Here is an 18574-nt window from a genome sequence, read left to right as displayed (position 1 = left end):
AAAAACTGTTCTACATGCATAAAAATGTAGACATTTTACAAAACTTGAAATTAGCATCTAATCATCCCACTTTTTTTTTTTTTCCCCATGCATTACTGGTAAATAGACTAGCAGTGAAAAAAATAGTCACTAATACTTGGATTTTATTATTTCTTATTATAACACTTCTTTCTTAAAAACATACTTGCAGTTTTTCCAAAATAACTGAATTTTGAAATAACTACTTCAAGCTCTGGTTCGCAATCTTCTACCTGTTTCTAATCTGAAGTACAAACTGTAATTCCATCTTCTTAGGACCAGAGCAAATTACTAGCAAATTTGGAGTTTAAGAAAAACCTGTTAACATAGCAACTTTTTTTATTATGCCACCATGTTTAATTTTAGGGAAGTGACACATACATTCCTGGATATATCAATCCTGTTCCTATAGTCCAAGATATCACTGAGTGAAAGGCTACTTCCATGATAAAGCAGCAATGAAAAGATACTGAAAGAGAAACTAGAGCAACAGTATCTTACACCATGTCAACATACTAAATTCCTTGTTTAAACAATTTTTTTCCAGTCCAAAGAGAGAGCACTTAAAGGGAAACAACTACCTGAGTATACATTACCCAGTCCTTTACTGGGTACACACCGTAACACAGCCACCTGCATGAAAGCAGGAAGTAAACTACTGCCATTTTATTTGAAATGTTATGCTTGCATGAAAGTACTAGTGTTACCTTCAGAGCCAAAGAAGGTTTGAACTTCCAGATAACTCCACCCACACCAGAGATGAGGAATGTAGGAGGGTAAAAACCTCTCTGCATGACACAGCCCTATGAGATATTATCATAAGACCTGTTACTTTGTGACAAAAAATATATATATATATATATATATATATATATATATATATTTCCTCCAAAGCAAGGTCATGTTCTCTGCCTTCAGTTTGCTTAACAGTGTAAGTATCAAAGTAACATTATTCAAGTTTAAAATCCTCTGCCCAGATTTATTTTTTCTTTTATTTTTTCCTCCAGTGAGAGAAATCAACCACCTGTTTCCGTAAGCAAGTCCTACATTATTTGAGCAAAGACAATACCACAAGTGAAAAAAATAAAAGGTCGACTGGAACAACTTTTCTATAATAGATTATCTGCAACACCTTTCCCAAGCAAGATAAAACTTCTATACTAGAAAAACAAAATAAAAAAGGGAAAGAACATCTACAACTTGCACATATAGTAAAAGTTCGTTCATCTTAATTTACCAGTAGTACAAGTCAGGCCTACACCTGCACAAGGGTTTAGATAGTCAAACTTATACCCTACTATTTGTTCCCAGCACAACTTTTTAAAACACAGAAAGTAGTATATAAAATTTCAGATTTCTAAGATCAAATATTTTTCTATTTCAACAGCATACTTTTTTGATCTCATTAAATACACTGCAATACTTATTTGGTATTGAAAATTTGTTGCAAATACTTCAAAATCCGAAGAAAATATCACCTGTATGCAACAGGAACAGCACAGTGCTTTTCAGTTCTACAGCTCTAAGAGATGTCAAGAACAGGGAAATTAACCCCAAGAATATCTTCTAAGTGAAGAAATTTTTAAGAAGTTCTCACATGCAATGAACAGTACTAAAAATGGAGAAAAATGGTACTACATGCAGCTGTTGTGAAATCTATAAAATAAATATACTTTTTAAAGTATATGCCATTAAGATTTTCCTAGAAATGCCTAACAATGCAGAAATTCTCAAACAGCACTTCATTCTAGAAATTCCCCACATTTTCATGGAATAATTACATTGTCATTTTAAACATAGAATTTTAAGCAGTGTGTGTTAAAAGGCATCCAATTTAAATAACATATCAACAAATCTCTTATGATATAAGATACATATTCTCAATATACTTGAGTAGTCCTTAATATTTTCAAGAGGCTGCACAACACCAACAGCTATCAAAAGTAATGCTAAGGAGCATTTCTCCACACACACACAATTCAGAAAACTTCAACACACCCCAAAACTTTAGTTTTCTTTTTGTGCATTTTAAAGAACAGTTACTCATCCAAAGCATTAAAAAGCATTGGACAACTTTAAAGAACATTATAAAATATAGGTGCTTTAAGAGCAGTTTCCAAACATGAACAGGTTTGTAATATATGCTACACTACATCTGTGCCATTCTTCTATAATAAGCTGGAAGCAAAGAATTTTTTTTTTTGTGCAAAGTAAACATCTTCTTTTTAAATGAACACACTATGGCTAACTCTCTCCCTGGTGCAAAAGAAAGAAGTAAGGAGCATCAAAAGTGCTCTGAGCACATAGGTCTAGAAACAAACCCTTCTTTGGGCATGTGACGTTGTTAAAAAGGGAGAAAGCATGGACAATAGCAGAGCCAGGACTACCCCTTCAACAGCAGCAAGCAAACTGGTTGCCTGTGCAATCATCGCTGTAAAAATGCTATTACAATTACTGGCAGCAGTCAGAGGAAGTCTGCTGGAAATGCAAAGCAGTCATTGCATCCTTACTCAGATCAAAATACTCCCATTTGCTTACATCTAACAAAAATAACTAAAACTTTTCTTTCTTTTTGGGTGGGGGGGGAGAGAGGAAGGAATCTATTTTGTGGGAAACCTATTTCTATTTTTCAGTAAGGGGAAAGTTCTCAGAATTCAGAGTATTGTTTAATGAAACAGTGTATTGCACATACCTGCTTCCCCTTATACATGTTCCTGCCCTTGTATCAGCTCTGCTGTTTGACAGACCTATTAGCTTCTTAAGCTCACTGCATAGTGAGCTTAGCTCACCAGCCCAACAGAAAACTACTCATTTTTAACTTTTTTCCCCACCTCCTCCACCCTCATCTGCAGGTTTACATCATAAAGCTCAGAAAACCATTGGAGACAGCACATGGGAAGAAGTGGCAACACACAGTGTGACTGATTCCCTGTGACAGCAGCAAGCTGCTAGATAGACAAAACGCTATTTTGCAGAACTTTGCCATTTGTGGAAAAACCAACCACAATGCACAGGCAAACAAGTAGCTAGTGAGGTGACAGATATTCTTCCACCCTACACAGCATACAGCTCTCAAGAGATGAAAGAATAAGGAGTTGTACGAGCTGACTAACATTTTGTTTAGCCCTTATCAGTAATGCAAATTCATTTCAGAGCATTTATTTGTGTGCATTTGTTTCATTCTCAATTAACCACTCTGAAGCCTAAAAGAAACCTATTCTTATTTCTTGCACAGCTTAACCCTCCAAATATCAGTACTATCTTATGAAATTCAAGTATTAGTTTGATAAGAATATTAACAGTAGCAGCCATTCTTTGTATTTACCCTTCAAACTGTCATTGCTTTGTTGTCCATTTTAGTTTATATACAGCTCTCAGGCATTTTCTCTATGCCTAAGCAGGAGAAAAAAAAAAAAAACTAAGAGAAATACTTTCCATTCGCATTTGATCTTTTTCCCTAGAATTTTTATCTTAGATAAATATATATAAAATCATAGCTTATGCATAAAACATTCTCATTCCATTCTTATATATTTACCAAACAGGTAGGTGATGGAATAGCCGCACAAGCTTTCCCACAACGTTATTGCTATAGTCAATTTAGTTAGCATTTACAAGTTAATGTTCCAGACAGACATATCTCTATTATCCAACCCTTAGAAAGACTACAGGTTTTAAAATAACTTTGTATTTTCACAAAACAGTAATTTCTGTGTTATTTCAGAGGAAGGTAGGAAGGTACAAACCTCACATAGAGGTAAAATCTTTGCATGCAGTGGAGCAAGGAGACCAGAAGACAGGCACAAGTTGGTGATTAAAGACTTCACCAGCAAGGCAGTCTTTAGGAAAGTTTCAGGCAGAACAAGCAAGATGGAATTCAGACTGAGAGTACAGGGCAGGTGGGTTGGGGGGGGTGAGGGGGGGGAGATGAGATACAAAACAGAAGGATGGAGGAACACCTTAAGCTAAGGAATCTAGGAAAAATATTATGACAAAGCTGTGCACAGCTCTGAAAGGCAGAACAGGCAGTCTGAGATCAGATACAAGTAAAAAAGTAGCTATATTTCAAGCCCAAAGTACAGTTTATTAAGTATTAGCATTCTGAATAGAAAGAACAATGATAGTTGAAGGACCACAGCAAATGCTACAGTAATGAAGGCAGGAGCTTCTAAGACAAGGAAAGCATATATGGATGTTAAGTTTAAAATGAAAAGGAGAAAAAGCCATCAGTGAAATATAAATCCAAAAACATATGCATCTGGACCACTTACATGGTTAAAAAATTTAAGTGAGACAATTTAATCTTGACTTGAAAAAGAATGATACTTAGGATAGCTAGAGCAGTTCATTCTCCACACCCACTCAATTTGCCCTATAGCCTATGTGCCAACAACATTTTTGGTGAACACAACTACCCTGAAGAGCATCTCAAGATACCCAGAAGAGGGCACAAAGGTATTTTGTCCGCAGATACTGCTCTAATGGTCACTGCAGCAGCATGAAGGGGTGGGGAGGAAGCAGAATTTTGTAGAACTTCCTTCCATTACAGCTAACTGCATGGTAGTTTTGATCTTTCACACTTTGAGCTGTGTATAGTTTTAGTCAAGTTCTTTGTAGAAGCAAAGTGTTTGCATCAAGCTTCAGAAGTTAGACAAGTTCATTTATCTAGCTTCATAAAACGTTCAACTAGAATTTGCTGGAACAGGATATAAACAGAAAGATTCTTGTCTGTCATTCATTATTTTTACATAATCTTGTCTTTGTCCCCTACAAATAAAAGTATATTCGTATCTATTTTTAATCTTTGATGGATTCAAATTACCACCATTTTAAAATAATGATACTGACAGTTTTAAGAATTTGGTTCACAGCACCATACTTGTGATCTCTTTCAGCAAGAAGCATCACAGCTCACTAGGAGAAATATTATCAGTTTTGATTTATTGCTTATCCTTAAGTGAATGGCTGAAGATTTTTTTTACCAAGTACAACATAGGTCAAGATGACGACTTAACAAATGAAGAACTTCAAGTGATTCATCTGGAGCTTGCCAGCATTCTTTTCTACCACAAAATATAGCTAGATTAAAAAAAACCAAAAAACTCCAAAAACTAGAGAAATGGAAGCTTTTTGTTACAATTCAATTTAGGTGATTTTAAACTAATATTTCTATCAGCATACGTTCTATTAAAACACACTCCAGGTTTTGGGAAAACCTTTTTCATTCTAGGATCAGAGAATTGTGTAATGATACTTGGTTACCACTGACCCAAGCAATAATTAAATATAGGTATTTCAAGCAACCAGAAAGGCTCCATATCCTGCTACCAATCCCTGGTCACCAAGCTTTTAATCAGATTAAAAGCTTAAGTAATTCAAAAAATATATAAGTGCCTACACTCCAGTTTAACTCAAGATTTATTATGCCCATTACGTGATATATAAATCTACCCTACATAAACAAAATTAAACTTTTTGGTTAGTTCAATAACATCTAATCATTTTATTAAGCAGATTGAGGCATAAATTTGTGTAAAATTTATTATTTACAGGAATCCAGGAAAAAATAATTTGACTGCATACATCCTTTTCAGTAAAGCTGTTGCATGTTATAACAAAGGTTTTATAGCTTCAGTAAAGCCCTTTTGGAAGTCAATATGTTACTGCAACTTTCTATTAATTTGATTTTACTTGCATTCATTCTTTATACTTAAAAAGCTAACAGGTCAAATTAAACCAAATACCACAACAGTAAAGAAATTGTACAGTTCTCTGAGCTGACCACTAATTACATTTTAACTTTGCATTTGCAGTTCAACAGAATGCTTAATAAAAAGAAAACATCGCATGATCCAGAAATACCCCATAAACAAGACTTGCTTCTGTAGCGCCATTGCCTTTGGCATATATTTAAATTATACTGTACAATGATCCTCAATAACTATGCAGAGAGCATAACACACGACTTGCACTTAAAATTTGCACCTTGCTGTAATTTGTGTCCTCCCCCACCCCCTCATTACCTCCATCCATTACATTTGGATTCTTAGTACTTCAAACTTAAGTATTGAGACTATTAATTACAGTACATTGTAAATTTGATGTACAAGTTTACTAACATGCCTGTCATCCACGTGCAGGCATTAGCGGATATCACCTAAAGGCATAAATAAATGTATTTAACCTTCTCTAAAACCATATGCAAAATCTATTATCTGTAAGTATCAAGTGAATAATCATCTCTTATCATACTTAAGTGTTGACCAAAATGCAGAAAGAAGTTTTGGATCAGCCTCTTCTTAATTCCTATTTTATTCCATACCTCAATTTATTTTGTGATTATATTAATTTACAAAGTATATATTGAACATTTTTATGAATATATGAAATGTCTGTTGCAAGTGGTGCCATAAAATAACCTAAGAAATTAGCAGTGATATAATTACCTAATTTTATATAAAATTGAAATTTTTATAACTGTAAATTAGGTAGAAAAATTAATCAACATACTACCTAACAAGAAAAGTCTGAAAACATAATTAATGCAACAATACATATTACAACTCCTATTCTTAGTTGCTTAAAGTACATAACAAAAGCCAGCTCACAGTAGCCAATAGTTGTTTAAAGAGCTCAATAAATGCAGTACCTGTTAAAAAAAAAAAAGTACAAAGTAGTGAAACCATACAGGTGACCTTATTATTATTAAGCCATAGTACTTACATGTACAGCCAAGCATTTGACAGTGGTATATACAACTAACTTTACAAGAAAATTACAGTCTGTACACACACTTTTTTTCCTGCATAGCATAAAGAAGCTACACTAGTATGTATAAAGAGACTGAACTCAGGGATTGGCAATGGGACACGGAGCCATTCACTTCTACCAGTGGCCCAGGTCTGCGGTAACTGAAGTTACATCATTTGACAGATTTTTAAGGAGCTTTTCAGTTTTTCAGTAGTTTTTAAGTGAAATGAGTTGGTGCTTTCAGTCCAGTTCCTGGTGCTTTTGTAGTGTGGATATCTATCCACTACCACAAATGGGTACTCCCGCTGGCAGCCACAGTAACGAATGAGTGAGCATGGAGGCTGAACAAGCCTCTTAACCCTTGCTAGAGGTCTCTAGGTCAGGGTTTGCAGCACTTAGGTGGGGCAGTGTGGTGAAGCTTGTACTGCTGCTACTCACGCTGTACCTGTTTAGTGGACAAAAAGAGGACTTCAGTTTTCTGTGCTGTCAGTCTGAAGAGTTCACAAATACTGAATTCATCTTAAAATAAAAGTGTCTTTCACCTGTTTAAATACGAAGTTTGCCTATTAGAGACTTCAGATTTGGGGGTAGAAAGAGGGGAAAGAAACCATACAATGGATCAAAGCATTAAAGAACATTAAGAAACTATTCCCCCCACCACACACACACCCCCACCACACACACACACCCCCACCACACACACACACCCCCACCACACACACACACCCCCACCACACACACAAAATAACAAAAACCCAGCAATTCTTGAGTAGAACCTTTAGTGGTGCAACGGAAATTAAACCTTCCTCCTGCAGAGATAAGGTGTCTTTTGAACGACACAACATGGAAAAATACTTTCAATACAACTTAAGAGAAGATACTGCTTTTAAACTCAGAAATCAGTGTTAAGCATTAGGCCAAAAAGTATTACTTTTTAACGGGCTCCTAATTCACCTGACAGCAAGGACTTAGACAAAATTAGTTTAAGTCTCTGCCACATGCTCCTGAAAAATAACTGGACGACCCGAGATAATTGTTTTATACTACTAAGAAACATGCCATTGCAGTACATAAAAATCTACTATCAGATAAGAGTGCACATAATTATTTTGCTTCAGCTGTCTTAATTTTCAAAAGAAAATTAAGGTTCTAATCAGGGGTTATTTTCTAAAAATACTCGTCAGTACCTGGCCAGAAGTTTCCTAGGTTACATTCCTAAATACTCATCCCCAGAAAACACATTCTTGGCCTTTAAGGAACCACAAGTTCAAAACTGCATTGTCACTGCCGAAGGTGATCTTAGCTGGGAATAGGTAAAAAGCAAATAAAGGAATAATAGTTGACTTCCTCCAAAGTTTTCCTCAGGATCCCAGATAGTGGTTAGTTTTAACTCATTTACTTTATACTCAGTATATGTAGCACAGATATTTGGTTCCATCATATATGCTTAGAGCTCATTCTATTTTAAAAGAACATAAAACTCTCAGTTGACTTCTTTCTCTTTGTTTATATTAATGAACTACACAAAGCAAGCCTCTTCAAATACTTCAATAAGAATATACATAACTACACTGTAAGAGTCAGATACTATTTAGTTGAATGAGCTTTATTATACACTAGTTGCTAACATTCTGAAGGCATTTAAAAAGTACTTAGTGATCCTGGCAGTCGAATGGAAGAGAAAGCAGGGTATGTAGTACCAGTATAATATGCAGGAGTTATCTGCTGTGTACTAGCAATTCATTATACCAAGGAGCCAAAGACCTGTTACCACCAACTACAAAGTCAATACCGCCACCTAAAGGTGAATACGAAGTAATGTATTTATTACTAAATTCTTTACAGAAACCTTTTACTGAAAGTCTGATACCTATACAGGGGTATCAGCAAAATATTAATTTCAGAAAATAGATATTTATGCATAGGCACACATCTTGACTTTTTTTTTTTTTAAACAAACTCAGTAAGAATGTTCTACCTTAAGAACAGTATTACAGAAAGAGAAATTGCTGATTAAAAATGCAAAAACAGTTGTGAACAAAAACAAGATCAAATTGTTAGAAAGAAGGCACTATTAGTTCAGTCTCCTGAAGGAATACCCAAGCAACTTTATTGTGCTGCAAAAGTGAACAAACTGAAATTTCAGAAGAAAAACTTCCTGAAAGACTACCTTTCCAACAGACTGCTTTTAACACTGAACAGATGTCTCAGATTTCCCATGAAAGCATATTTTTCCACATCTCAGTTAAGTTTTAGTACAGTAACTCAATACAGTCCCATTTTTAAAGCACTGAACATTATTTTTACAGTACATAGTAGTTTTTTTAGTACTCAAGTATCATGCTTGCCAAATTAAAATACAATAGGGACTTTTTCATTGCTACTGAAGCCTACTAACCAATGTTATCTGCAACGCATTTCCAAGCCAATTCTGTGAAACAGAAAGCTCTAATATAACTCCCAATAGAAGATGAGGTATCATTGTCCAAAGAAATGATACACAGTAGAGAGATCAATTTCAGTATTGTTGTCATCCTCAAGATGTTTGCATGAGTTTTAACAAGTAAATAGTCATATATGTCTACAAAGAAAACCAACAACACGCTTCTGCAGAACATAACTTTTCAATAAGCAAAATAACTGAAGGGGAGAACTGGAACAACTATAGTTCTCTGATGCCTCAAAACAATCTAAGAAACAAGTTATAAAGTATTTTGGAAAGTATTTACAGTGAAGCATGGAAAAAGAATTCCTTTGTTTTAAGAATCTTCTCCTTGGAGAAGTTTCAGAAATTATATGCAAAAATTGCAATAGTATATGGAATGGGAGGGAAGGAGAGGGGCACACTCTTTAGGAATGCTTTTCATGCTTTTTTGTTTACTTGCTGCCAACGGGAAACTTGGTTAATTCTATATACTCTAAACTTTAGTAGTTTGCAACATCAAATGATGTATAGTTTATATGGCTTAGAATACTGACTTCTCCCCTCAAACAGTTTGCTTGGACTAAACTCAGATTACCTCTCTCCTCTCCACACATATGCCCTGTTCTAATGTCCAAAAGCCTCTGGGCAAACTGTTGAAGGATGTATTTTATACCTGATGTGCAAGAAGGGGGTGGGGAGGGGGACCCTGTTTTCCAAACTCACAAATAGAAAGAAAAATATCTCAGAGATACACATATGGATAAGTGAGATTACACTGCATTGGGGTGATTCAGAAAACTTGAAAAATAAGTTAGTTTTGTCCTGTAGATTTTTACATTATGTTGATTTCAATCAATGCTTTAAATAGATAAGTATCTCCTTTGACATAAAATAAACTAAAACAAGAATTTTGGTCTTAATTTTTTACCGAAGGTAGAAAAACAGGCATTTTTCATATATCTTGTATGATACTTTTATTCAAACACTAACGCAAAATTCTACTCTCTATTAACCACTACAAGCTACAAAGAGAAGAGGGGCAGAACACTAAGAGTACTCATCTTTACAGAAAGCATTAAATAATTATCTTTAAAATATTTACTATAAAGGTTCTCACACATCAAGAGGAAAAAAAAAACACAAAAAACCCCCAAAGATACAGACAATTAAGTCAAAAATGTGGCCATCTTGAAATGTATATTCCTGGACAAAGCCAGAAGACAAACAAGGAACAAGAAATTAAGTTTTCTAAGTTAGACCATAACTGTCTATAAAAAAAAATGACGGGCTGGGGGGAGGATCAGAGGTAGGAATGTTGTTATCCTGTTACAACATTTAAAATCCCAACTCCATCTCCCTCCATCTTTAGGAGATTCTTTCTTTCTAATCCATATCTATTTCAGCATAAAAACCCCCCAGATACTAGGGAGGTTGAAGCCTGCTACTTTTCAGCAAAAATTGTTTTACAATTTTGGCCATTAAGCCACTAGGTTAAGAAAAGCTTGCAGGGGCAGAGAAGTAGGGAAGGTCTAAAGTTTTCCTAGCTCTAAAATGAAGCCCCCCAAAACCAGATCTACTCTACTCGTAGTAACAGGAAATGGAGAGTTTACATACCACTTGTGCAAAACTGCTTTCGTGGGCAAACCTTCCCTTTGGGTGCACTGCAGTCCCTACTTGCTCTGCATTCCCCTACAAAGAAGTCACAAAACCTTTAACACCTTTTAGAGCTCCATTCTCCTGGGGAAGCCTGTGATGAAAGAGCATTTCTTTTCCTTGACAATTAAGGTAAAGTGCAGCCCCATTCCATTTCTCAGTCCAAGTACTGCACATTCATGTGGAGCAGTTCTTTGTTTTTTCTACTGAAATTAAGTACTGTTTCTTTGGGTTGGAGGGGTTAAAGAGATTTGTGGAAGATGGAAAGAAGTTAACAATGGTATTAGCCAATTCATCTTCCACCAACTTCATATATTAATCATTCATATAAGGCAAATGTGAAATTTGGCCTCACAGAACTCAATTCTAGTGAAACCAATACAAACACGAGAAGTCCAACTAAACTCAAGCAAGAAGCAAGGAAATTTCCTGGTTTCATCTGGACAGTTCTATAGTCTGTTCTTCCATTTACACTGAATACCTGTGAGATTGTTAGAATATATCAGATTGCTTGGGAGCAGATAATGAAGGACAACTCAGCTAGCTGGCACACCTCCAAATGCCTGTATATTTATTCATTTTTGCTAGGTTCTCAGCTTGGACAGGATGCTAGAGAAAGCATATAGTTACTCACATGTTCAAAAGACAGAGAAAAAGAGGTAAACATTTTAAAAGAATTTAAATAAAGTATAAACAGTTATGCACACAACCACTTTGTGGTGTTAAATTAGCCTTACAATGTTAGCTTAACTTTTTCTCATGTAACCGTTCCACCTCTATTTGTAATTTTTTCCACTTACTACTATTAAATAATCAGCATTTCAAAGTAAGGGAAAAAATAGTTCCTTTCCTATGAAATGCCTAGCATATTAAACCATCAAAACATTCTTCTCTCTCTGTTCCTGCTTGGAAGGCTAATAATGAAGTTACTTAGCAACAGAAGAAGCAACCAAACCATATTCACTGGTCCACATTTCACTGTAATATAACACTCACAAAGGCATTATTTAGCTGCTGGTCCCCTCTGTATTATATATTTTTGATGCATAAAAAAAACATTAGTCTAAGACAAGCCTACATGTAAACCCAGCCATACACCATCTATCATGTGCTACAATTTGAAGCTAGGAGAAATTGCCTGTAAGGTTCATCTATTTTTGAGCGCCTCTCGAAAAATGGGAGAAAGAAGAAAAAAGACGAACCCTGCAGACTTCATCTACAATATTTACAAGGAAGATACAGAAGCTATTTAAAAGGGAGGTTGGGGGAGAGGAAACCCACCTTCTTCCTAGAGCAGACTGACAATTCATGAACTTTCAACTACACAAACCAAGTATGCATGTCAAGTGCACTTTCCTTGCCACAGAATGTTTTTCAGAGAATGATTACTTAGTTTGAAAACAAAACATACACATTTCCCCAAATCCACTTTTCCACCAATACAGTAGGAAATAAGAAGTGACAGAGAAAATACTAACAGTGGTTTTATTATAGAAGACAGTCTTATAGAAGAACAAAAATAACTCACAGAACTCGATGCAGCAAACAATTGATAAGCATTTGTCACCAACAACTACTCCCCTTTAAGCTAACTCCACGGCATTAACCAATTCTGATCTTTTATTTTAGAAGGCAAAAATTCTTATTTTACAACTGCCTTAAAACTTATAGTAAGTTGACTTGGTTCATACAAGATTATGCTTCCACAATAGCAAGGTTTGAAAGTCCCCCACCCCTAGGAAAGAAAAAGGCTGGCAATTTTGTCATCTACCAGAATCATCAGTGAGTACTACTTTGTTCTATATATTCAATGTTGTAGAGTGCTTAAGAGCTTTATAATTTATTTCATATTTACATTTCTAGATTAAGATTCAAGAAGTTATATTTGGATTTTATGAAGTCAAACCAAAGTTGCCATAAATTTATTTTTCCTGATCATTAAGGTAAGGCAGAAGCATTAAATGAAAAATAAAATAATAATAATAATAATAAAAAAAAACATTGAAAAGCTCAATCACAAAAAAAATGTGCAAAGGGTTAATTTTGATAAATTACTTGACAAACTTTCAAAAATAGTGAAATAAAGTTTCCTGTTTGTTTGACAGTACATAGTTTTGTTCTATTTCCACTTGAAAATTCAGTATCACATCTCTAATGATGAAAGTGACCAAAGAAAGCATGAAAGTGAAGAACATATTTCCTGGGCTGTCTTAAAATCAAGAAGGTATTTGCTATGTCTCATTTCAACTGTTAACTTAAATTGCTTTTCAGATAGTAAAGTCACAGAATTTTTGAATGTTGTATATAATAAGGAAGGTCAAATTACCACCTTGCCCACATATTTTACAGCAGTCATGCACTTATGTAGTCATTTATACACACACAAGTGTATATTTTTATATATATATATACACACACACAGTCTTCATGCACAACAATTGCGCAACCTTTCATGTACAATTATGCAGATCTTGAACATGCACAACAATTTTTTCTCTTATTAAAACATAGTTAACACTATAAATTTCCCTATCTTTCTCCAGTTAATTTTTGCAGTATTTAGTTTTTCTTGTAGGCTTCTAAGAATGTTCAGTTCTCTTTTTTAAGAGATTTTCAGGTATGAAGATAGAATATTACAAGGATGTATTTTTACAGTACTCAAGATTCCATTTTGCTACCATAAGGAAAAAACAAACAAGGAAAAAAAAAACCAACACACACTATCCCTACAATCTTTCTTTCTTTGAACTATTTTGAGATCTCCATTTTGGCCATTATCTCCCGTTTCTTAAATTCTTACAGTTCTGATTAAAGCCCCCCCCCAAAAAAGGGCGGGGGGGGCAGGTTAAATGAACCCACTTCTGCATTAACATCTAGTTCTCTATTTGAAGCTAAATATCAAATGGCTCAGAGTACACAGTATGCCATTTTCTTACAGATCCAATTTATTTGTTCCAGGTCAGCAGTTTTCAAAGTAGAGGTCACAACCCTGACATGAGCTGAAAGATAAGAATTAAACTGCAAGCAAACTTTTCTACTTACAAGCATGGAAAATAAAAAGAAAGTTTAACGCACTGTTCTAGAGTACTATTTAGTAGATACTGGCTTTGAACATTAGAACTTGTCACTTCTGAGACTGCATATAATAATTAGGACACAAGAGACTTCTACTACTATTCAAAAAATCTTTCTTCTACCAGCATCAGCACACTGCTGTACTACATCCTGATGTGAAAGCAACATATTTCAAGAAAAAATTATCAGTGTTTCATTTGTAGTCAAGAACTTCACCTCCAAAAATGCTTAACTTAAATAAACACTTTTTACTGTGGAAAAACATATTAGTATAAACAAAAGACATATACATTTTGCATGGACTTAGCTCAGAAGTGGACTCAATATATGTCAAACTAATGTTACTCCAGATGCATATTAACTTTTGCTTTCTGACACAATATTCTAGAAGTAATTGTTCGGGAGATGTCTGATCTATGTAGGTGAAGGCTATCTCTGTGGAGCCTAAATTCTTACACCTAGAAAACATTTAAGCAACTTGCCATCAAAGAAGGAGCCATTCAGAAGAAAGTTTTAAACAAACAAAGAGCAAGAGAAAGCTTTGACAGTGAAAATGATGTTAAGGAAAAAAAAATTGACATGTACTTACTAATTTGTTTTCTTGCATGTATATTCTTTGTAACTTCAGACAGCCTTTAGCTATAATGATCATTCCTTCATCTGAAATCTTGTAACATTGCCCGAAATGAATGTCTTTCAATTCTCTGCACTTTGAACCCAGCTGCAAACAATGAAATCAAAGCAGATTAAATATAAATAAAAAACAAAACCAAAAAACAAACACAAAACACCCCCCCACACGCCCCCAACAGGATTTGGCTGAACAATAAGTTTCAGGCATTAAGACTTGGGCATTTTCTTCTCCTTGAAACCTGCAAACAAAGATGCTTTTTAATCAGTACTATATACAAGCAAGAAAAACTAGGGTTATGCACATAGTAAAATGAAGTTGCTAACTACAGTCACCAAAAAGAATCTAAGAGTAGCACTTAAGAACCAATTTGTTTATAGGGCTTATCTAAGTAGCTAACAATACCTGCATGCTAGACAATGACAGCGTGTTTGATTTAACATAATTACTTCACAGTTTTGCCCTAAATGTTCTTTTGAGATAACAGAGATACAGTTGATGAAACTTTCTTGTATGCCTAACAAATATCGGTCTCAATCACCTTCTGCTTTCATAATGCAGATGACAGTTACTTTAACATAGTTTCCAAATAGAAACTAAGCACCTGAAAACTTGACAAACAGCCAGAGGTAAATTGCAGCATGCCAAACTGGAGATTTCATTATAAAAGAGATCATTTAATCCCTGGATTAAAAAAAAAAAAAGAAAGAAAAAAAAGTATACACAATCTCTGCATGACAGTATTTATTGCACCAAGAAAATATATGGCCATAAACTTTATTTTCCAAGTAAAAGAGGTCATTTTATTTTAATTATATCCCAGAAAAGGATATATATTCTTCCACATCCCTCTTCGTACTTGGTAAAAAGTTGGAAAATATTAAATTCACAAAATAAATTTGTTGAATGGATGGTTACCTGCTTTAGGCCTTCATCAGTGAGTCTGTCTTGATTCCCTACATGCACTTTCTGAAGAAGGGGACACTGAGAGGCAACTGCAATAATAGAGGTGTCAGAAAGCTGTTTACACCTGTAGGCAGTATACCTTAGGAGTCCAGGACACTTAAATGCTAACACGCATACTCCTGTATCTGACACATTGCGACAATCAGAAATATTGATTTCAGTAATATTCTGGCTTCTTGATGCTATCTTTTCCAGTAGTTCATCAGTAACCTGCAAATAAAATTCAAATACTGAAATTTAATTTTTTTCATAAACATCTCTGGCTTCATTCACACAGAAGCTACTATTTCCATAACATGTTTGCATAAACTAAGAGAATAAGAAAAGATTTATTTTCTGAGATAATAATAGACTGTTGTAATAAGTTTTACAGTTAACTTCAAAGAAGTCTGCTCTGGTCCTTGGAGAGAGTAAGAGTCTTCATATTCTAGACAAAGAATTCTCCATCCTTTAGAAAAGATTAGCTTGCCCTTCTATTAGCTTGCCCTTCTATAGCAGTACTCTATTTACCAAATTAAGGTAACATTTACAGAGAAGGTTTATATTTCTCTGAAATGCAATGAATTTTTACTTAGGTTTTGGCAATCATCCCAAACCAGGTGCCAACCAATATACAGACAAATACTACAGTGATGCAGGTAGCAATGGGCTTCTTAAAAGAGTAACCCAAGGCGTCACTGAACAGAAAAGATGGGAAGGAAAAGAGAGAAACATCATAAAAAAGGGGGGTGGGGAGGCATAATTAAAAAACAGAAGTTTCTTCCAGTTACTTGTCACGTTAAAAATAGAATACTGGAGTACTTTAAGTGTTGGCCTATGAAAGGCCATTAAATCAAAGATATATGTGCTGTTTTTCCCAGAACTCCTTTGAAGAATAAAATATCCCATCCACTTTCTATCTATGCACACAGTAATTAATTAACATACCAATAATTTTAAAAGATGACAATCTTTCAAAGCAGGTAGGAAACATAAGACATTCTTCATACTGAAGCTTATGAGTTAAAACAAAATAAAAACAAACAGAACCCAGAGCTGATAAGAAACAATGCAAATCCTTTAAATTGATGAAGTTTTATTTGCTTTCATAAAGTTTAGTTTCAAAAACCTGAGGTACTTTATGCTGAAATCTTTCCAACAAAGCCACACAGGAACACTTATCTCCCACTTAAGATAGGTGAGATCTTACTTTAACCCTGAAGAGGGCAAGACAGAACAACATAAATCCCTTCTGTTTTAATTTCTTACAGTCAAGAAATAACATTTTCTGTGTTGCACCCAGTTTGATTTCCATTAATAGCAAGTCTAATCTCTTCTTGTTATTTCATCAGTCCAGCTGTTAGCTATAAAAAACAGAAATAGTAGAAATAGAAGTAGAAATAAAGCTAGGCCTCAAGGCATCCTAGAGGAAAGACTGATCTGACACATAGCACCTGCACATTTTCAGTCTAGAGGCCCATCAAGAAAATGAACCTCTGCTCTAGGTGTTATTTGGAGTCACTTCAGAAAAATCAGGTGGTCTGTCATGTTACTTTTCCACAGTGGTTCAGAGACATGTTAAATAGTAACTCTAGAAGCAAGGGAACTAATTAAGTATGGTTTCCTATGAATTGGTGATCTGAAAATGATATCTTATATGCATTCTTTGTATCCAGCATAGATAAATTCATATTGTAGCTTCTTCAAATGGGACTCTCTGAGGGTCTTTCTCCTCTGCCCACTATTTTCATGAAACTCAAGAAACTAGTGTTTTACAGACCTCTACAAGTAGCAAGTTAGTAAGAAACCTAAGAGGGGTGAACAGTTTAGATAACTTTAGAAAAGTTTTCCACAGGGGAAAGTTACCCTGAGCCATCTAAGGCTAGGGTCTACAAGAATCTCACTAAACACAATCCATGAATCCCAGAAAAATGTAGTTCTAGGGTCAGCTACGGAACTCAAAAGACAAAATTTACCTTTAACTGATGGCTCCCACTGGCAAGAAGGAAAATAAAAGCTTGTCAAAGCAAACTGAGCAAGGACCAATTGGGTGACCATTCTTCAAACTACAGCAGCCTTAAAAAAGTTCAGGTAGGTTTCTCAATGCAAGAGATTTGATAGTTCTGACAAACAGAATCTCCACTATCTGATGAGGACCTGACACACATAACCTACGATCCATTTCAAACAGCACTTGTCCTCACCCCGTTTAACAATGGGCATCAGTCTAAGTGCTAGTCCAACTATTACAGTTAACCATGGACATCATCTATATTCAAAAGAGTTAAACTAAGAGTTCAGATGTTTTCAGCCTCTAGTATGAAAAAACTCTGAAAGCACTGAGGTCCTTGTAAGCTCCTTTTGTTTGTCTTTGATCAAGAGTACAAGTTCTGAGAACAAACTGAGTCATCAAACATTTTTTTCACAAAGAAGCCTTCATACCTGTTGACGACTACTGAGATCCAGCTGCTTCCAAAACTGAAAATCTAAACAGAGGTCACGCCAATATTTACAGACTAAAGATGCTGAAAGGCAACGCTCATTCAGGGATAAATTGGAAAATATCTGTAAAGAAAGGGAAAAGATAAATATATTTGTCAGGTGAAGTAATCTTATTTGGAAGAGAATTACTTATTATTCAGTCTTGTATAAAGCAAAAAGATATTAATATGCACTGTAACACACATTTCTAGAATTTGCCCCCATCTTAATTAGCCAAGGACAATAACAAAAACCCACACTTCGCAACAGCTGACAAGTTAATAAGTCATATTAGCAACAACAACAAAAAGAAACAGAATGCATCCTATGTAAATAAAATTCTGTCAGAAATGAGTATATGTGCTTCCAAGATGGCATACTTAAACTATTACAACTATTAGAACAACAGAAGCCTGTACACATCATTTACAAGCAGTAAAAAGATGTTCTCATTCCTATTCTGATGTACACAGAAAGACCTTTTATTTATTTTCAATTCAATTAAAAAAAAAAAAACATAAGGGCATTAAAACATCAGTCTTCGGGGATTGGGGAGGGGGGGGGGAAAAACACAGCACAAAGATCTGAAGAGCAAA

The 18574-nt window shown here is 34.9% G+C and overlaps 1 protein-coding gene across 5 annotated transcripts in view; it reads right to left on the bottom strand.

Annotated features, from left to right (window-relative positions):
• Positions 1-18574, bottom strand: part of FBXL17 (F-box and leucine rich repeat protein 17) — a 293008-nt gene that overhangs the window by 261986 nt on the left and 12448 nt on the right. For all 5 annotated transcript variants that reach the window (XM_067315805.1, XM_067315806.1, XM_067315807.1 and 2 more), the window contains exons 2-4: positions 17940-18062; positions 15471-15728; positions 14511-14642 (exon numbers count right to left, since the gene is read on the bottom strand). In XM_067315805.1, the coding sequence (XP_067171906.1) occupies positions 14511-14642; positions 15471-15728; positions 17940-18062 (513 nt within the window). The remainder of the gene's footprint in view (positions 1-14510; positions 14643-15470; positions 15729-17939; positions 18063-18574) is intronic.

Source organism: Apteryx mantelli, chromosome Z (assembly GCF_036417845.1).
Source record: "Apteryx mantelli isolate bAptMan1 chromosome Z, bAptMan1.hap1, whole genome shotgun sequence".
NCBI classification, from domain to species: domain Eukaryota; kingdom Metazoa; phylum Chordata; class Aves; order Apterygiformes; family Apterygidae; genus Apteryx; species Apteryx mantelli.
Note: the sequence above shows the minus strand (reverse complement) of the source record. Positions and strands in the feature narration are given on the sequence as shown.